The sequence below is a fragment of the Schistocerca piceifrons genome, chromosome X, assembly GCF_021461385.2.
Source record: "Schistocerca piceifrons isolate TAMUIC-IGC-003096 chromosome X, iqSchPice1.1, whole genome shotgun sequence".
Taxonomy (NCBI): domain Eukaryota; kingdom Metazoa; phylum Arthropoda; class Insecta; order Orthoptera; family Acrididae; genus Schistocerca; species Schistocerca piceifrons.
The window spans coordinates 64,166,471-64,188,416 of NC_060149.1; the positions used below are offsets into that span (position 1 = coordinate 64,166,471).

The 21,946-nt window shown below is 37.7% G+C and overlaps 1 protein-coding gene across 3 annotated transcripts in view; it reads right to left on the reverse strand.

Annotated features, from left to right (window-relative positions):
* Positions 1 to 1,454: 1,454 nt before the first annotated feature.
* LOC124721716 (dihydropyrimidinase-like) overlaps positions 1,455 to 21,946 on the reverse strand; it is a 211,587-nt gene continuing 191,095 nt past the window's right edge. Inside the window, exons 8-13 of one of the 3 annotated variants that reach the window (XM_047246804.1) lie at positions 20,003 to 20,235; positions 16,957 to 17,182; positions 16,689 to 16,799; positions 4,114 to 4,266; positions 3,485 to 3,698; positions 1,455 to 2,398 (exon numbers count right to left, since the gene is read on the reverse strand). In XM_047246804.1, the coding sequence (XP_047102760.1) occupies positions 2,316 to 2,398; positions 3,485 to 3,698; positions 4,114 to 4,266; positions 16,689 to 16,799; positions 16,957 to 17,182; positions 20,003 to 20,235 (1,020 nt within the window). In that variant the 3' untranslated portion in view covers positions 1,455 to 2,315. The remainder of the gene's footprint in view (positions 2,399 to 3,484; positions 3,699 to 4,113; positions 4,267 to 16,688; positions 16,800 to 16,956; positions 17,183 to 20,002; positions 20,236 to 21,946) is intronic. The other 2 variants (XM_047246805.1, XM_047246803.1) reach the window with 2 other exon arrangements.

Consider the following 21,946-nt stretch of genomic DNA (forward strand, 5'->3'; position numbering starts at 1 on the left):
TCGTGCTGACCACCCAGCTACCGGAGGCGAACACTTAAATCTTGATAACCTGTCATTGTAGTAACAGTAACTGATCTAACAACTGCACCAGACACTTTTTTTCTTATATACGCATTGACAACTGCAGTGCCATATTCTGAGTGTTTACATCTCTCTCTGTTTGAATATGCACGCCTATACCAGTTTCTTTGTAGCTTCAGTGTAGTATCCCTGCTGTGCCCATTCACAAAACAAAAATGTTCACTTACTTCTTTGCAGTCACTGCTGGCATCCTCTGGAACAACCTGCCCTGCACTCTGCACACAATCCAGTGCCCTGCTGCTTTTAAGTAGTAGTTTCAGCACTTCCTTCCGTCACTCTCATAACATTTTCTCCAAAAATTAGTCTATATGGACAACTTTCCCCGTCAAATATTCAAAATAATTATCTTATCTTCTCACAGTTGTACTCCTCCCTTCACGAGTCCTGCCACCTTTTCCCTTATATTTATTAACCGTATGTTGTAATGTTCCTCTTTCCCTCCCTCCTCCACCCCTTTCTCTCTTGCCCATTGCTGCTAGCACACCATTCAAAACCTCGCTTACTGTAACATCTAATTATTGTTTTACTTACCATGTACAATTGTAATTTTTAATTTCCAAATGTACTGTAAACATTCTTACCCTAATATATGTTACATGAAACATGTAGAAAAAGCCTGGTTAGAAGTAAGAGGACCTAATGGCCCTAATATTGCCACATCAAATAAATCAGTAAATAAATAAAATACATTGATTCTGGCATGGGGACAGGTAACAAGTAAACAACGAGTTGTATAGTATTGTATTGTATTATCACCATTTGTTGCGAGGGTAAAATGGCATCAAAGAGAAAGAGGGTGGTAATGTCCATGAACAATGTCAATCCATCTGCGATCATAGAGGCATTTGCAAACTTTTCAGGATGCTAGGGGATGGGATTTGGTGGCATAAATGACTGACTGCAAAGTAATTATGACACTGACTACTGTTAGATTTCTCTAGTCATAATGTATTAACTGTTGAAAGCTAGCAATCAACCTGAAAACATTATGAAACAGACAGAGGCAACAAAGAAACTGGGCAAAATAATGGTACATTTGGCTGAAATTACGCTGTTGAAATGCCTGCACGATTGTGCTGCACGTAAAAGACGTACAAAACTTTCCAATTATTTCATCCACTGTTCAAAATTTATGAAAAAGTAATAATAATTTGCATTTTTATTACAAACTAAATATAATTCCTGTGTTTATGGTATTTATGCATCTCATTCTAAGTTTTTTATGAACTTCAGGATATTCATGATTTCCTATAATCCATACGTCTTAGTCCAGATTAATAAGATTACACTGTACTTTCTTCCGGACATATATCTAAATAATGTTGGCAATCAAAGCTTCAAAAACTGATGTTGGTTCAAGAATTTCAACAACATACGGTTAAAGAAATTTATTAATTGATAAAGCAAAATAAATTAAAATGTCCACAGTAAGTTCTGTTCACTGTGCCATCAATATGAAGAAACAACAGTCGTCACATACATTCATTTGATTAACATTCAAACATCATGAAGACATTTTTTCTCAAGAAACTGTGCTTACATGGCATACAAATCATTATGAAACAATTTTTATTCTATTACAGTCATATATGCAATTTACTTCTAAGTATTTTTCTACACAACTTGTAATGCACAACAATTACTGTATACCAAAATGTGCTCATAAAAACAGGCAGTGTTAATCTGTTAACTCCATACATTTCAGCAATCATACAACATACATAGCCAACACTTCTGTCACTCTGACAAAGTATTTCTGAATACTGAGTAGAAGAGTTGTTCAATATCATTGAAAAAAAGCTACACTTAAAGAGTACTGAAACAATGTTTCCAGCTTCTGTAATTGTAACAGCTTCAGATGCAAACAAGCATTACAAGAGAATAATTAAAACATTACTGCATAACAATAAGAATAATGAGCTTTTAATTGGTACAATGCAGTGGGCAGAATGTTAACAAACAACACTTACAACAAAACCAACCATATTAAACTTATCTTCAAAGCACCACTATGAAAAAGTACCCACACAACAATCAACTTACACTTTCTTCTTCTGTGGCTTACTTCAAGCTAAATATAGCTGGAACGTCTCCTTACAATTCCAATTTTAAAAAGCAACAGCATACAATTTTACACACGAAGTATCTGAACAATTATCACTCCAGCTGCCAGGCACTGCTGCACAGCATAACCAAAATATCAGCTGCCAATACGTGCACAGAATCGCACTGCTTCACCAAAACCCACCAGATGACTGTCCACCAGGGGGGTTCTTCACTCTGATGCAGGACTTCCTAGCAGTGTCATCGAGCTCCTCTGAAACATGAGAATTGGCAGCGGGTTATTTTGGTCAGCGAATATCGAGAATTGGAAAATAATGAAAAATTCAAGTGCTACGGATGGTAAGCATGCAGTTGGAGTCTTTTTATGAAGTCCTGAGCTCGTTAACTTACAAACATTATTTTCCTACTATGTCTCAATATGTAGGTTGTACTATAAGGCATGATTAGTGTGTTCACTTCAGCACACAAGTTCATCAGTTAGCATGCTTCAATTGGATATAATGTACCTTTGTCTTTTTTAGCCACACTTAACAGACTCCAAACCACTGTGAAACATGGCTTTTTGTGCAAAATTTACTACTACAACATAGCAGGAGTGATTGCCCTGTATGCTGCAGTATCACCTGTGTAAGTTACTGATGCTGACATTTATTTTTGCAGCATTACTTAATGCATTGTAAAGTTATGTTACTGTCAATAACAGAACAGTTAGTTCAGTCAATAACTATAATGTGCTGTAATTACTTATATTTTTATCATTTCTCTTAACATAAGTTTCCCTTGCTTTGATTGTGAATCTATGTTGTAAGGTCATTGCACTCAATGACAGTGATGATGTAGTGGTGAGGAGTCTGCTTCTTGGTGCCATGGAGGTAAGTAAAGATAAGCTGTCTTTAGAGTCTAGACCTGTTAGAACTGTGGAGATTGGCTTTTTGATGTAAGCTTTATTTGTAGCAGATTAGTATGGCAGACAAAGGAAGCTGTAAATGAATGGAATTTTAACAAAAGTATCTAAAGCATAACTTCAGGAAGCTACATTTTTTAGTACATTCATAGTTTTTCAGTATTATTAATGGTTAGCCACAAGAATTACTAGAATTATGGGATCAGCAGTTTTAAGGTTAAAAACCACCAAGGTGTGAGTAATTAGACAAGATAAGGTAAGATTACTGTGGCAAGAAAAATTATACCACCAAACATTGGTGCCTTTGAATTGTTCAATAGTTTTCACATCTTACTCAATTTATACTTTCCTTTGGGAGAAGAAGACTGAGTTCCTAATGCATTATTTTGCAATTACGGTATACTCTCTGCACAGATATGTAAATTATAATCTTACCACTTATTGAGAAGGTTGAATCTTGCAGATTACGTTGTCCCTTACTTGATGGGCAACTCGTGAGTGATGCTTCAGCTGCTGGGGACACAGGTGCTTCATCAGCCAGTTTTGGCTCCAGAAGAATTCCACCATTTTCAACTGCAATATCTAATTTGAGTTCATTCATTTTTGTTACAACTGCGGGTACTGATACTGAATTCAAAGTTGCATCCTCCTGAAAACCATTAGTTGTCAATGACTTTTCTGTAAACTTTTTACAGTTAATTATTACACTCAGTTTCAGATCTGATGTTATGTCAAAGAAAAATGTGCAACAAGTCAGTCAGTCTCTCTCTCTCTCTCTCTCTCTCTCTCTCTCTCTCTCTCTCTCTCTCTCTCACACACACACACACACACACACACACACACACACACACACACACACACACATTCTGATAAGCGAACACTGAAAAATTCCTTTCATTGACCAAGAAAGTACTGTCATACCATCCCTGATGTAGAAGATATGTGCACACAATGGATAGCTTTAGGATCTACAGACTGTCACACTAACATGCTAGTTTTAATAAATGCAAGAGACCAAAAGAGGATATTCATCTACAAAATCACACAATATTAACTGTACTTACTTCGGCATGCTTAACCTTCTCATAAACATATTCCGAATACACTGGTGTTGGAACAAATTTCCCAAAACCTTGAACAGCCTTCAAATCACCTTCATCAACACACACTCTTCCATTAACTATTACATATTCTGGAACACCATGACATTCCATTCCCTGAAAATAATATAATTTTAGTGAACACAATGAGATTTCATGGTCAAAAATACTAAATGTAATATAAATGTACATAATAAAATAACTGTTTTTCATTTACTGTGTAATGACAATCAGTGTGGTAAGCTTTTAGGCTTTTTTAAAAATGTTACGCCCTTTGACCTGGTCGATTAGCCATGCACGATAGCACCCACTTCCAGGATTAGAGAAGGCACACTGCCCCTGAATTTAATCCACCCAGCAGATCAGCATTGAGGCCCATGTGCCAGACAGTCTGGAAATGGTTTTTAGATGGTTCCCACATCCAACTAGGTGAATACCGAACTGGTATCCATGTTCCATCTCAGTTATGACAGTAAACTTTTCGAAAATATTCTCACATTCTGCCATGGGATAACTCGGCCACCCTCTACCACTAATATTGCCAAACCCAGATTAACATGCTGACCTCATGAAGATATGGAGCACTGCAAGAAAAACAAAGGATAATATTACGCCTTTTGACAGGAATATGAGGTGCCATTACACACGCACCTTTCCATTCTGCTGTGTGGATCATGACACACCAACAAATATAATGTAATTTTTGCGTGATGTTTTATAATGATCCAGGAGTAGGGGGCATCAGATAATGGCCCAAGAAATAAGTGTCTGTTTCAAATAATAAGCAGCATCACATGTGAAAATTACTTCCTTCAAGAAATGATAAACTTGTAGTGTGTAAATGATATTTACAGATGAAAGCCATAGCTTATACCTTTATTACATTAAAGAAGCAACATAAAATTTTTAGTTTTCTCTAAACGTGATCTTCTCTCACTATCCCCAAAAAAGGAAAGCATTGAAGTACACTAGGCAGCGTACTACATATTCTTTGATGGGATCTACCATACATATGACAAAATGAAGTCTGAATGTCAGCTTCACACTCCTCAATACGTTGCATATTAAGATCAGCAGTTTGCAATGTAATGGTGGCATACAAGACCAGTGACAAGCCGTAATTCATAAAACAAAATGGCACAAAAGAAGTAGTCTGCACTGATCAGGGTTAATGAACACTAAAAAGTCTTGTGGAATCTGGGATTCCCTATTCTTTGTGGGGATTAGTGAAATTGGAGAAAAAGCTAGGCTCACTCATGAGGTCTCAGCACAGTTGAGAATTTGCTACTGACCCATCTTGCAGGCTAGAGTTGAGTGAGTTAATGGTCTGAACCAAGATTTTTCAGTACTAGGATGAACTCTGCTCCTGTCTTTAACCTGTGCTATAAGATGGTGACTTCTAAGGTTCCACTGGATCATTCAGACATGCACTTTACTCTGGAAGCAACCATTCAGAGGCGAAGTACAAGTTTACTGGACATGAGTCTCTCTCTCTTTAATTTAGGCATAACTCAGAGACGCGCTTATGAATATCCATCATCCATTAACTGATTACTGAACCAGTTAAATCAAATGTTAAAACAGTAGTAAGTAACTGTCAAAACAGCAGCAGCAGAGTTCCAGAACTAGTCTCTTTCAGCTGATATCAGTAAAAGGGAACACGAATATAAGACAGTCTCTTAGGGGATTCTGATGCAGTGTACTGTACCTGTTAAGGAAAACTCATAGAAGACTTAGTGGTACCTAGTCTCCAGTAATGATCCACTGTTGGGGGTCCACATCAATTCCTTTAATTCAGATATTTGTTGCTAGTGTAGTTACAGATCAGTGTAACACTTGTAAAAACTTAACAGAGGTACTTTATTAACTTACAAGGGGAGGCCGCCAATTGTGAAATTCAGATTCGATTCACACTGCGCATAATACAAGCTCATGGCCAGAGGTGTAATGTGGCAAAGCACCAAGATGCACTTCTCAGCCGTTGCCGAGAAAATCGACAGTTAAAAGAAACCGTTGCGGCGAAATACTCTCTATGATTAATAATTTTCTACAGCGTCATAGCGCAGCGGTAAGCGCTGGGGTTCGTAATCCGAAGGTCACCGGATCGGATCTCGCGCCATGCAATATTTGTTTATTATTAGTTTTTTGCAATTCAAATATATATAATGAATTATATATATATATAACGAATTGCTTATGCATGTTGGTGAAGGCGGATCGCTCTCCAATTGTACCGCCTCCATTTTTCCGTTTGTTTAACAGGGTGTACCAAAGCTGTCCTGTCCGCACTGATTTTCGACGATGTTATAAGTTGCGCTAGGGACCGCATCTACCTTCTTTCAAAGTTAGCAGGCAACTACGCTATTATGGGGCGGCTCGTTTCGGTCCATTCAACATCTGTCCTTCAAGTGTAACGAGCGAGTAACGGAGTTTATATTTCATACCTGCCACAGCAAGTTTGTGTTCGTGGGGTCTCTATTCTAATTCGAACGTTTGACTTACGCTATACGTATTCGTTTCTACGTCTTCCGTTAACTATACGTTGTTAACATTATGAAGACAATTAATAACATTTGTGAAATACAACTTTGTTTGCGGAAAACATAATGATGTTCGAAGTCGCCAGTTTTTCCATGACAAACGACTTTCAACAACTTATTATATGCATAATTGTTGCAACTGATTGCTGGGAATTATATATATATATATATATAACAAAAAAAAAAAACAAATACTAAAAAAAAAAGTTGCATGGAGCGAGATTCGATCCGGCGACCTTTGGATTACGAACCCCAGCGCTTACCGCTGCACCACCGCGCTGTAGAAAATTACTAATTGTAGAGAGTATTTCACCGCAACGGTTCCTTTTAACTGTCGATTTTCTCGACAACGGCTGAGAAGTGCATCTTTGTGCTTTGCCACATTACACCTCTGGCCATGAGCTTTTATTATGCGCAGTATGAATCGAATCTGAATTTCACAATTGGCGGCCTCCCCTTGTTAAATGAGAAGGATTGAAATAATGGTGACAATTATAAAACTGTGCTGTGTTAATTTAGGAAAAACATATTGCAGGTTTAACTACTCTGCTACCTCCATCATATAGGTTGTGTAAGGATCATGAAGATATGGTAAGAGACAACAGAACACACATGGAAGGCATAAAGATGGTGATTCTTACTCTCATCATAAGCAAATGGAATATGACAGGGGGAAAGAAAGATCATAAAATGTTTTGTAAAATGATTTGTCTAAAAGTACAAAATATACAGATTAAAGAAGCATTTTACACCCCTTTGAATGATGCTGAAAATTGTGGACAGCAAACAAGGTGCCAATATTTAACTTAGAATTTCGAAGAGTACTGGATGATATTTGTCGAGTAGGTTATGTTGACTGTGCACCTTATTTGCTCTTGATAACTTTCTGCATCATTGAAAAGGTATGTCAAATGTATCTCTAATCTATTTGATTCCGTACTTTTACATGAATCATTTTGCAAAACTTTCTTCACTTTTTTTTTCAAATTTATTTTCAAGTTTTGTTCAGAAAACATGACATTATATTTTAATATAAATTTATATTCCATTATTATTATTATTATTATTATTATTATTATTATTATTATTATTATTATTATTATTATTTCTTTCTTGTCTCAGACGTTATGTCTGGTTAAAAATGGAAGGTGACGCGGACCTTGATCAAGCGTGACTTCCTTTTAACTGTACGATATATGTTACATTGCATTTAGGAACTTTCGGGTAATTGAACAAGTGTCAATAATTACGGATTTCTGTAGTTGTATATATACGTTTGGATATAGCTGTACTGGGTTGATGTACTGGTGGATATTGTGTGGTACGACTCCTGTAGTTGATAGTATAATTGGTATAATGTCAGCTTTATCCTGATGCCACATGTCCTTGACTTCCTCAGCCAGTTGGATGTATTTTTCAATTTTTTCTCCTGTTTTCTTTTGTATATTTGTTGTATTGGGCATGGATATTTCGATAAGTTGTGTTAATTTCTTCTTTTTATTGGTGAGTATGATGTCAGGTTTGTTATGTGGTGGTGTTTTATCTGTTATAATGGTTCTGTTCCAGTATAATTTGTATTCATCATTCTCCAGTACATTTTGTGGTGCATACTTGTATGTGGGAATGTGTTGTTTTATTAGTTCATGTTGTATGGCAAGTTGTTGATGTATTATTCTTGTTACATTGTCGTGTCTTCTGGGGTATTCTGTATTTGCTAATATTGTACATCCGCTTGTGATGTGATCTACTGTTTCTATTTGTTATTTGCAAAGTCTGCATTTACCTTTTGTGGTATTGGGATCTTTAATAATATGCTTGCTGTAATATCTGGTGTTTATTGTTTGATCCTGTATTGCAATCATGAATCCTTCCGTCTCACTGTATATATTGCCTTTTCTTAGCCATGTGTTGGATGCATCTTGATCGATGTGAGGCTGTGTTAGATGATACGGGTGCTTGCCATGTAGTGTTTTCTTTTTCCAATTTACTTTCTTCGTATCTGTTGATGTTATGTGATCTAAAGGGTTGTAGAAGTGGTTATGAAATTGCAGTGGTGTAGCCGATGTATTTATATGAGTGATTACTTTGTGTATTTTGCTAGTTTCTGCTCGTTCTATAAAGAATTTTCTTAAATTGTCTACCTGTCCATAATGTAGGTTTTTTATGTCGATAAATCCCCTTCCTCCTTCCTTTCTGCTTAATGTGAATCTTTCAGTTGCTGAATGTATGTGATGTATTCTATATTTGTGGCATTGTGATCGTGTAAGTGTATTGAGTGCTTCTAGGTCTGTGTTACTCCATTTCACTACTCCAAATGAGTAGGTCAATATTGGTATAGCATAAGTATTTATAGCTTTTGTCTTGTTTCTTGATGTCAATTTGTTTTCAGTATTTTTGTTAGTCTTTGTCTATATTTTTCTTTTAGTTCTTCTTTAATATTTGTATTATCTATTCCTATTTTTTGTCTGTATCCTAGATATTTATAGGCATCTGTTTTTCCATCGCTTCTATGCAGTCGCTGTGGTTATCCAATATGTAATCTTCTTGTTTAGTGTGTTTTCCCTTGGCTATGCTATTTCTCTTACATTTGTCTGTTCCAAAAGCCATATTTATATCATTGCTGAATACTTCTGTTATCTTTAGTAATTGGTTGAGTTGTTGATTTGTTGCTGCCAGTAGTTTTAGATCATCCATGTATAGCAAATGTGTGATTTTGTGTTGGTGTGTTCCAGTAATATTGTATCCATAATTTGTATTATTTAGGATGTTGGATAGTGGGTTCAGAGCAGGGCAGAACCAGGAAGGAAAGGTATATTCCACGCTAAATCTGTATTGGCTGTGATGTGATATTATTTGAATTTGTTTGGATATTAAGTGTGGTTTTCCAATTTTTCATTACTATGTTTGGTAACTGTACCAATTTAGGATCTACTTTGTATATTTCCAATATTTGTAGTAACCATGAGTGGGGTACACTATCAAAAGCTTTTTGGTAATCAATGTATGCATAGTGTAGCGACCTTTGTTTAGTTTTAGCTTGATATGTCACCTCTGCATCTATTATCAGTTGCTCTTTACATCCTCGTGCTCCTTTGCAACAGCCTTTTTGTTCTTCATTTATAATTTTGTTCTGTGTTGTATGTGTCATTAATTTCTGTGTAATGACTGAAGTTCATATTTTGTATATTGTTGGAAGGCATGTTATGGGGCGATATTTAGCTGGGTTTGCTTGATCTTTAGGTTTCAGATAAGTTATTCCATGTGTAAGTGTATCAGGTAATGTGTATGGGTCTGCAATGTAACTGTTAAATAATTTAGTTAGATGTGAATGTGTTGAGGTGAATTTCTTTAGCCAGAAATTTGCTATTTTATCTTTTCCAGGGGCTTTCCAATTGTGAGTAGAATTAATTGCTTGGGTAACTTCATATTGCAAAATTATCACTTCAGGCATTTGTGGTATCATCTTGTACGTATCTGTTTCTGCTTGTATCCACCGTGCATGCCTGTTATGTTGTACCGGGTTTGACCATATGTTGCTCCAGAAGTGTTCCATGTCTGTTATGTTTGGTGGATTGTCTATTTTAATATGTGTTTTATCTATTGTCTGGTAAAATTTCTTTTGGTTTGTGTTGAATGTTTGGTTTTGTTTCCTTCTATTTTCACTTTTTTCGTATCTTCTAAGTCGTTTGGCCAATGCTTGTAATTTCTGCTTCTTTTCATCTAATTGCTCTATCACTTCTTGTTGTGAGATTTTACCTAACCTTTTTCGTTTTTTTTCTGACATTTCATTTCTTATAAATTGTGTTAGCTGTCCGATGTCTTTTCTCAGTTTTTCTATTCTGATCTGTAGCCTGTGTTGCCATGCTGGTTTTGTGGGTTTCTTCTGTGTGTTGGTTGGTTCTGATCTCTGCCTAGCGTGTATATTTAGTGTAGTGAGTGCTCCTATATAAACCAGTAGTTGTAACTCTTCCATAGTTGTGTTTTCATTTATTTTGTTGTGTATGATTGTGTTGATAGTTTTTATTGTTGTTTCGACTTGGGGGTTATTTGGCGGTCTATGCAAGAATAGTCTAGTGTCTGTATTTGTGTCTTTGTATTCTATATATGTCAGCTGAAATTTTTCTTCTATATCTAACATGTGTGTCACTTCGTGTTCTATTTGTGCTTGTTCTGGTGGCTGTCTTAAGATTTCGTTTTCCTCTGACTGTTTAATTGATGCGTGTTGTTCTTTGTTTGTTTGCTCTGGGATGTTTGAGTCCATTACTGTATTTTCTTCTTCTTCTGATTGCACATTATTTTGTTCCAGTATTTGTTGTACTTGTTGTTTGATGTTTTCTAATTCTGACTGGTGTATCCTGTTATTTTTTATTATTACACGGATCTGATCAGCTAGTCGTTGTTCTGTTAAAAATTTTAATTCTGGGTATCTGGTAATAAATGTTGTGTATACTTGTGATCTGTATCCAGTTGTGTTGGTTCCTAGGTTTGTTGCTTGGTAATAACAGAACATGAGGTGTCGATTAACTTCATCTGACCATCTCATCCTCTGTCTTTGTTTTACTTCTAGGGTGGTTGCAGGAAGCATATCCTGCAAAACACCTCTATTTGGATTTGAATCATTTTCCAGTTGGCTAGCAGTGTCGTTACCATTGTGGTCGGGCATAGGGTTCAAGCGTCGTCCCCGACCATGACGGTGCTTGTCCGAGGCTTCTTTAGTTCTGTCCTGAACCAACTAATCACACTAAAAGGGGGGTTAGCACTATTAGTGGTTTGTTCTTTTCGTCGCCTTTTACGACTGGCAGAACATACCGGAGGCCTATTCTTTTCCCGGGCCTCCACGGGAATTATTATTATTATTATTATTATTATTATTATTATTATTATTCAATTATGACAGTTAAATATCACACCAACGTAACTTTCTGTGTTAAGGTTCAGATTCTTTATTAGCTGTTGACAACATGTAGCAGAATGAGCTCTACATTCGTATACAGAAGCAATCACTGTATTAATTACTGTTCACATCGCATGGACAAATAATTTATCTTTTGGTAACCTGTTGCACAGAATTATAATCCTCATCCTGAAGCTCAATTTCTACACTATTAGTATCCATAAATTCTCTATAACTGCAAAATGGATTGTTTATTAATCTTTTATCCAACTCACTTTTAAAATTCCTGAAAGATGTATTCACTTCAGAACGTAGTAATTAATTAAAAAATTTTGAACAGTTCACTTTGTGAGAGTTGTCTGTTTTTGTCAGCCTATGTCTAGGAATGTCAATATTTGTCATATTTCTGGTGTCCTGACAGTGTATGTTCTCTCTGGTGTCAAACTCTGCAACAACGTTTATTGTATATATCACTGCTTCATAGATTTAAAGACTCATCACTGTCATTATTTTTGTCGTAGTGAATAAATGGCAGCAGTTTTCTCTTGCACCAACCTTATACATTATTCTTAGCACCTTTTTTTTGAATCAGTAATACATCACTGACATGACATGAGTGACTCCATAATAACAGCCCATAGGATATGCAAGACTGAAAACCGAAGTAAGCTATCCAGAGATATTCATATTTCACTATATCAGATAATTTCTATACAAGATATGACGCCCTTGATGTCTTTCTGCATACAGGACTAATATGGGGTTTCCAGTTTGTAATCAATATGTATTCCAAGCAGTTTTATAGATTTTGCTTCTATATCTTTACCTTGTCCCAGCAGCAGGCATTGAGTTTTCTCTGGATTGCATAGTATTTTATTAGATGTGAACCAGTTTAGTGTGTAGGAGTGTGTTTCCTCTGATTTCTGGCATAACCTTAACCTATCTCGTGTTTGTAGTGATTGAAGTTGTGTCATCTGCATAGCAGATAACTGAAGCTCAAGACAATGTGGCAGATCATTAATCGCCAGAATGAAGAAGAACGGTCCAAGGACAGAGCCCTGAGGCACACCAGATGTGACTTTCTTCGGGGAAGAATGCTTACTTCGAATTTGCACAAATTGCCTACTATTATTTAGATAAGAAATAATTTCTTCAAATGCCGTATCATTTATTCCCTAATACTGTAGTTTGGCTAGTAAGATGTCATAGGGAGTACAGTAAAAGCCTTACTCAAGTCACATAGCTCAAGAGAGACCGTGTTCTTATTTTCAAATGCAATTAATGCCTGTTTAACAATTTCAAGGAATACCATAAATCAATATACGTCCTCAAGAAATTGTTAAAGAGAGTTTCAACAGTTGATTTATCTACATCATATTCATGACCAAAGTAGCAGTTTGTGTTTCTAAAACAGACTGAGTAGTATATTCCTCCTCCTGACCTCTAAACCACGTCATGCTTGACTTATTATTAGTAGTCACATAATACCTGGCTGTGCGTAGTGGTATGTGAGGAACAGTGGATCACAATCTGCAAAACATTCATCTGCTTTGCTAACAGAGCACAGGTCTCTTGAGAAATTAACTATAATATTGTCCATACAGGTATTCCCACATGTTGGCTGTAATAATAGATTTAATAATCTTAGTAAGTTTGTAGATGTTTTTGAGTTGGGCTCATCTGAGCCGCCAGACAACTAGTTGAAACCACCACAACCCACAACATCAGTTTTGAGTTTTAAAATCTTTCATCATTTGTTCAAAATTCTCAAAAAATAAATTGACATCAATCACCATTTAGAGATCCATACAAATTGACAATTATATTTTGTGTGGACTAATCACTGGATGTCACCTGGGTAACAAATCCATCAGCGACATTTCACTACTCCTAAAGCTGCTCAAGTGATGTGGTTATGAACTGGAAAGGTGAAGGAACAACCACAGCTAAACCTAAGGCCATGCACATCTCATGTCCTGATGGACAAGGACCACTGTGAATGCATGAGATCAGTTCCAAAGTTACCAGCAGTCCAGCAAGCACAATGACTATACAAGGTCTGTTCAAAAAATTCTAAAACATTAGTAATTTTGCATCAATGGTGCATTGGAGTGAAATGCAGTTGGCATCCCTGCACACCCCTGTGTTTAATGTGTAACAGCTGGAAATTTCATTGTTGTATGTCTGTTATTGTTCAGTGGTGTGTTGAGTGAAATGTTGCGTTGCACAGTTTGCGAATTTTGACACAGCAAAAGTAGAAGAGCAACGCGTCTGCTTGCAATTTTGCATGAAACAGAGACACAACAAATGATGCAGGAAGTCTACGGTGACGAGGGCTTAAGCTGTACTCTGTGATACGAATGGCTCACACGGTTAAAAATGGCCGGACGGAAGTGAAAAAAGATGGCCCTTGTTCAGGCTGCCCTCCAATATCTACAGACGACACTAGTGTCAGGAACGTCAACAAAATTGTGTATGCCAATTGATGACTGACCACCTAATAGATTGCAAAGAATGTAAGATCTCAGCATCCTGATGCAGCATTTGGAATGGATTGTGTTGCCACTAAGTTTGTCCCACGGCTCACGGGTCAAGATCAGAAAGACCTTCACCTCGCAATCTGAAGAGCTTTTGGATCATGCACATGAGAATGATATGTTCCTTAAGAGAATCGTAACCGGTGATGAAACGTGGGTCTATGGTTATGATGTTGAAATCAAGGTTCAATCTTCACAGTGGGTCAGGAAAGGTTCTCCGAGACCAAAAAATGCTTGTCGGGTCAGGCCAAATGTCAAAGCCATGCTGATAGTTTTCTTTGACTGTGAAGGATTAGCTCATCATGAATTCATGCCACAGGAACAAACTGTTACTCAATGATACTATCAGCACGTGTTGCGATGCCTGCAAGAAAATTTGACAGGGAAACAGCTTGAAATGTGGTGAGACAATTCAATTCGTGGCTCTTGCATCATAATAATGCACCTGCACACTCATCCCTGTTGGTACGTGACTACTGCACAAAAAACAAAATCACTGTGCTGCCTCATCCCCCATACTCTCCAGACCTGCCGCCTGCAGACTTTTTATTTCCAGAGTTGGAAACCCCACTGAAAGGACAAAGATTTGCAACTATACATGAGACAAAAGGTAATTCGTAGATGGCACTTTGCACGATCCAACAAAAGGTGTACCACGACTGCTTCCGGAAGCATAAAAGACATTAGGGGGCTGTGTATCATTTATGGAGGAGAGTATTTCAATGGAGACTATGCACAATAAGTACAAAGTATGTGTACAAAAATTTTGTGGACAAAGTTCTGAAATTTTTTGAACATATCTCATACATATGGAATTAAAATGAATTGGGAACAATGGTCAAGCAGCTCCTCACAAGCCACTCATTTCTGTAGTCTAGGCTCTTCCAGCTCTCATGCCCACTGGAGGGCAGACAGTCGGAGGTGGGCAGGAGTGGGCGAACAGCACACACACTGGCTGTCAAGCTGACAGACCGTAGCCTACATAATGTTATTGCACTGGCAGAATGCATGCAGACAGGGGTGGCCATGTGCCACATGCATGCCCACAATGAAGGCAACTAGGCCACCTGGTAGGTACACTACACGAACTGCACCCACCCACACACAAGCTCAAGGGTGCCTGGAAGCGCCAGCACACTATTTAGTGGCATTTGAACAGCCTGCTGTAGTCAATCCTAAGCAATGATTGAGGTGGACGACTTGAAATGAGTGATTTGGAGTGACGAATCACACTATATCCTGTGATAACCTGATGAAAGCAGTTGGGGTTGATGAATACCTGAAGAACACTACCTGCCATCATATGTAATGCCAGCAGTGAAGTAGATAGAAAGTGGTGGTATGGTGTGAGGGTGCTTTTCACAATTATGGTTTCATACACTTATCGCAACTTACAAAAATGCTACATGTGATAGTATATGAAAACATTTTACTGCATTGTGTACTGAGTACAGTAGATGAACAGTTCAGAGACTATGACTGACTGCATCATCATGACTACACAGCAGCACCTGCGAGGCAATTGCTTTGGAACAATAACATTCCTCAAATGGACTGGGCTGCCTAGAGTCCTTAACTGAATCCAATGGAACACATTTAGAATGAATTAAAACATCAACTTTAGTCCAGATCCCAGTGCCCAACATCAGCAGAGTTCAAGCTATCAAAGACAAAGGTTGAAAACATCCCATATTTAAGTACACTAATAGGTGTCTTGATACTTTTGATCAGATAATATATACCAGCTGTGTTGCTATTTCTGCACAGCATTTTATGTGGGCATGATCACGAACCAGCTGACCACTCTAATGAACAGCAACTGCCAAACTGTGACCAAAGACAGAGTATACCACCCAGTGGCACAACACATTTCTGAGCACAACATGCTCAATTTCAATAACTGCTTCACAGGTTGTCCCAGCTGGATCCTTCCAGGCAACACCAGCTTTTCTAAACTACATAGATGTATTCATCCTTGCAATACATGCTTCATTCTTATAATCCTATTGGCCTCAATATCTGCCTCACATCCACATCCACCTCCACCGTGCTCCAAGATCCGAGCTTCACTCATCTTGCACCTACACCCCTCTTCCCCAGTCTTCCCTTCATTCTGTCTCCCATTCCAATCGATCACTGCACATCAGTGTGTGCTGCACAAACTCACCTGGTACAGTGCCCCCACAGAATTCCTGTTTTGTATTTTCATGCTACCTCTCCCTCCCACACGTAAGCCTGCCCCACCCCCTCCACTCCCCTCCCCACCAACTTTATCCACTTATCCATTCCACATGACAGCTTTGCACCCCAGTGAAGCAAGCTGAGGAGCTGTGTTGCTCTAAACAAGATCCATCTGAAAGCTGAAAAGTTTGGTCTTGTTTCTGTGCCTTTCGCCAACTTGCTTAACTTTAAATGCAAACACTTTAGGTTAGGCTTTATGATGACTTATGGTTATCAATTAAAAGATTATGTCTTCATCGCCACATTAACATGAGAGTCAGTATGTACTATCACATCTACAACATTTAATTATTTAGGTTACTTAAGATCTTCCCAATATATACTTACCTCAAAGATGTTGAAATCGACAGCCTGATTATGAGTTTTAGCAGAAATAACTCTTGTCTTCACTGGGTCCCAAACAACAATGTCAGCATCAGAACCAACAGCAATACATCCCTATATTAAATGTTAAATGAAGAATTAAAAACTAAGTATTTTCTGTTTGGAAGTTTTGTTCAATGTGCAAAATTATGAAAGAGATTTAAAGTTACAAATTTTTACAATTCAGTACCCATTCTATGATACATGTTATGTAGCAGACCAAAAATCTCACCTTCCTAGGATAAATATTAAATATTTTTGCTGCATTTGTGCTGGTGACAGCAACAAAACGTTTTACATCCATGACTCCAGAGTGGACACCCTTTTCCCACACTACTGACATCCTGTCTTCAACACCATTTACACCATTTGGAATTTTAGTGAAGTCATCTTTACCCATAGCTTTTTGGTCCAGACTAAATGTACAGTTATCACTGCCAACAAGCTGAAGTCCATCTCTAAAATAGCAAAATTTATTAGTAAGTTTGTTCAGCTAGTGAAAGATGGGAATCTTTGACATTACCAATGCAGGGAGAGAAAACAAAACACACACAAAAAAAACAAAAAACAGACAAATATTTTCTAAAAATCTTTAGAGAACAGAGAACACAATCACTATTTACACACACACACACACACACACACACACACACACACACACACAGAGAGAGAGAGAGAGAGAGAGAGAGAGAGAGAGAGAGAGAGAGAGAGAGATAAGGGGAGTGAAGGACAGATAAGGCATGTCCACATGCATAAGATATTTACACAATGTCAAAAATATAGTAGTATTAAAGCTTTTTACATTAGCATTTTCTTCTTCTTTCATTTGCCCGCATATCATTAACATTATATTCTACATATTTACACATCTAACTATGCTCATATTATGAATTTGATTTGTAATGACCATCTGAAATGTTCACAATAATTTATGCAGAAAACAACGCAAAAGCACCAGGTTTTGAGTTGTGCTGGATTAGTAATCATTAATATAAGAAAGAAACAGCCTTTCTGCATTGCATCCACAAACCTCAGAAGAAAATTTCCAATTTTCTATACTGTGAGGCGTCTTTGCCTTCAAGCTAGAAGATGCCCTAGCAGGCATAAGAAAAGTGTTCTTTTAAATATTGAGCATTAGTCAGTGAGAACAGAATATTGAGCATATAGAAAACTGAAATATTTATTAGTTGAACTATTCAGTTAAATCACTGAAGTCTTATAATCACCAAACTCTTTAAAAAATACAGTTGAATGCATGCATGCCCACCCGCATGAAGCTGAGTAATCAGTTGTTTCAGAGTCTGGGCTAGAAACCAACTTAGTATCACCATCACAGCTATCTATCCGAGGGTAGTTAACACGCATTACCAGTGGTTCCATATGGAACAGCAAGACAATGTAAGTTTCCTAATCTGTACAGACCTTTGTCTAGTACTGCTTTTTGATCAGTAATGAATGTGATGCCCAGAGCTGTTTGATTTAAAGATCATTGTCAGCTATTACAACCCAGATTACTCCTTTTGGCTAAAGGCCTGTTACAAGAAATAGCAGTACGGAAACACTTAAACGCAGTGGTGCTGGCTGTTATGTTTCACAGCCAGAGCAGAGTACTGATGCAAGTTTTGTTATATGGGACACCAGAACAGTTAGCAAGTCAGCAGAAATACTGCGAAGTAAATGAGAGACAGGAAGAGCACTGAATCATTAAGCACTTGTTTAAAATTTTTTCTCCCAATAAAGTGTTATTTGAGTGACTGACAAGCATTTAAGAGCATCATTCATTCATATTTCATCACTTGTAACAGGAATACTGAACATAGCCAAACCACCAGCTTAACCTTTGGAATACTGGGGCATTCAGGACAGAGTTCTCTTGTATGTCTGCTTTACTCCAACACAATATGTTCAGGAAGAGGTATGTAGCAACCATTGGCGACTTTGAAAAGACAGGACTATTAACATTACCAGCACTTAATAAAATTCAATAACTAAGACTTGGTAAAATACACACCGCATATGAAACACACACATATATCATAAGAAGTGCACAGGTGCCGTCTTAGGAAGCCTTCAAATCAAAACATGAGTTATGCTGGCAGTGTGTGACAAGGAGAATTGGACAGACAGTGATGTCCTAGTGGTATCTGCCCTGGACATAGGTGGGTCAGGTCACACTGTAGATTGTCTGACAGTTGCAGAGGATTCCATACTTACAGTAAGGCCCATCATAAAAAGCAATGAAACTTTTTCAAATACTGGAAGCATAGAAAAGATGAAGAGACTGGCTAACTGAAATCGCAGATTAATAGAAATTAGAAGGAACTTGGGATTATGTAAAAGACCTAACATGTTTTGAAAGACACGACACACTGAATCAATAAAACTCATAACAGAGGTCAACATGTTCTTTTCTCTTGTTTGAGATACTATCTCTAGGCTCATAAATACTAGTAGTACCTAGGAAAGCTAACAAATATACAAAAAAATTGGGCAATAGGTCTTCTAAGGAATAACACATATCCTAGCACAGAGAAAATATTTTCAACAATATCAAAAATTACAATCTGAAATGCATTGGGGAGCCAGGATAAGAATGGGGCAATGAGGAATTAACTTGGCACCGAGGTCAACGAAATGGTTAACTATTTTAATAATGAATGCACACTCAATCTACTCACTGCTAAATTTGAACTCTTCTTCTCATTTAAATTATGTTCTGTCAAAGTTTCAACAATATCACATATTATTAACCGACATATCTATGTACATTTTAACAGTAATAATAAAAAGTCAATTTTAACCTAATGGTGTCGTAGAAGCAGGCTGTCGAATGCAACAACATTTGCAACACTAACTTATTTCACTTTTTTGGGAGGGTTACAGAAGAGCAAGATTTTGTAACAGGTGATGTGAGCAATACTGACTCACCATCAATTAACTTAATGTACTTAAGTTGCGTGTGCAACAATTTTTCATCTTGAGCATCTTCTAAGGAAAACTAAAGTCCGTTCCTCTATTTGATCTAATTGAAAAATTTCAGTACTTTATATATCATAAATGTGATATTATTACTCTGCGCCTTTCTGCTATATGGCATTCACAAATGAAAAGAAAATAAGTAGTACTTCAAAACTATAACTGTGAATGTAATGCCCATTTATTAGAAGTGCTCTTGTACTGGACTACAAACAAGGCAAGAAAAAGAACAAATCTACTTAAATCAGGGCAGTGGCTAGGGTAAGGACTGGGGGACTAGGTTAATGAAAAACAGAACTTACTGGGCTAACATGGTGAGCAGGTACTCAGGTGTAGTAGGGTCTGGGCGAAGCGGAGGACTGGTAACATATGCTGCAGCATGCAGCCAGCTTTTGTCCAGCTGCCGGGTGCCATCTGTACCCACAGAAGAGGCGAGTGTCTCGCCAAAAACGACTACCCCTTGTTTGCGGACAGAGCTTACGATGGCAGCTGAAGACTTGCTTGTCACACGCACGATGTACAGGGGGCAGTTCACCTGTGTCACAACATAAATTCATTTGTCTGCACACCTATACACACAAGACGTCTAACTGAAAGCCCCAATTCAGTGCAACTGAACTGCATTCCATTTCATGAATGAAAAATGCTAATGTATTCAAAGAAATACATATTGGCATACAGCTTGCCTGTTGCTGTTGAATTAGTACTTTATTATTGGTCTGTAGCACTACATATTAATCTTTCTCCTAGAAATGCAGAAAAACAGAAGTTATAACATCAAAAATCTCTTACTCTGGAACAAGAAAGTAACTCTTTCACAAGAAACCTCCTTTCAATGAATCAACAAAATACAGAATAATCAAATGTAAATAAGAAATGAGAGAGCAACAGCACTGGTGAAACGAAGATACGATATGCACCTGTGACACTGTCAGTATTTTATGGCGCAAATACTACAAAAAACACTATTTGCAATTAACAGAAGAGACATCCTAGCTCAACGAAACATGAAAGAGAAGCACTGGGACACTACTGCAAGACTACAAGCATACCCTACTATTAAGCTACTGTCCAGAAATACTCCTCAAAAGGAAAAACCCTAGGGCAATGCAACAAAAATTTAAAGTGCAGCAGATAGTTGATGGGTTTATGCCACAATAAAAATCATTACTAACTACTACTACTACTACTATTATGCAAGACTACTTCATTTTTGAGAAATATACTATTTAATACCTACCCCATGTTTCATTTTAATCAAAATTCCATTTCAGACACAAATTTCACTAATTTTATGCTAACTATATTTATGCATTATGTATTTTGCATTTTAAAATTGAATAAAAACAAAAAACAAAAGCAAGAAAGTAATAAAAGATAGAATGGTTTAAACAATGAGAACAAACAAAATACAGATATTCTGTCACAACAGCTTAACATAATCCCTGATTATCTTATGCTTTTAGAACGCCAGATCCTTTTCCTGGGGAAACAGGCAAATCATTCACAACCCAACTCTAGGGACACATCCATCAGGCATGGTGGAAGGTGGTAAAGTGACAACACCAACATCACTTGACAGTTGCAGTGAAATGGCACTGCCATAGCCAGAAGATGTACACGATCAAAGGCAGAGCCACGTGTGAAAGCACCCACGTGGTTTACCAACTGACCTGCCTACACTGTTAAGCTTTCTATATGGGAATGACCAGCAACAAACTGTCCATTCGCATGAACGGACACAGGCAGACAGTGTTTGTTGGTAATGAGGATCACCCTATGGCTAAACACGCCTTGGTGCACGGCCAGCACATCTTGGCACAGTGTTACACCATCGAGGTTATCTAGATACTTCCCACTAACACCACCCTATCAGAACTCCGGAGATGGGAACTTGCCCTTCAATAATCCTCTCTTCCCACTACCCATCAGGCCTCAACCTCCACTAATTTCAAGTTGCTGCCACTCATACCTCACCTGTCATTCAACAACATCTTTGCCTCTGTACTTCCGCCTTGACCGACATCTCTGCCCAAACTCTTTGCCTTTACATATGTCTGCTTGTGTCTGTATATGTGCTGATGGATATGTGTGTATATGTGCGCGCGTGCGAGTGTATACCTGTCCCTTTTTACCCCCTAAGGTAAGTCTTTCCGCTCCCGGGATTGGAATGACTCCTTACCCTCTCCCTTAACACCCACATCCTTCCGTCTTTCCCTCTCCTTCCCTCTTTCCTGATGAAGCAA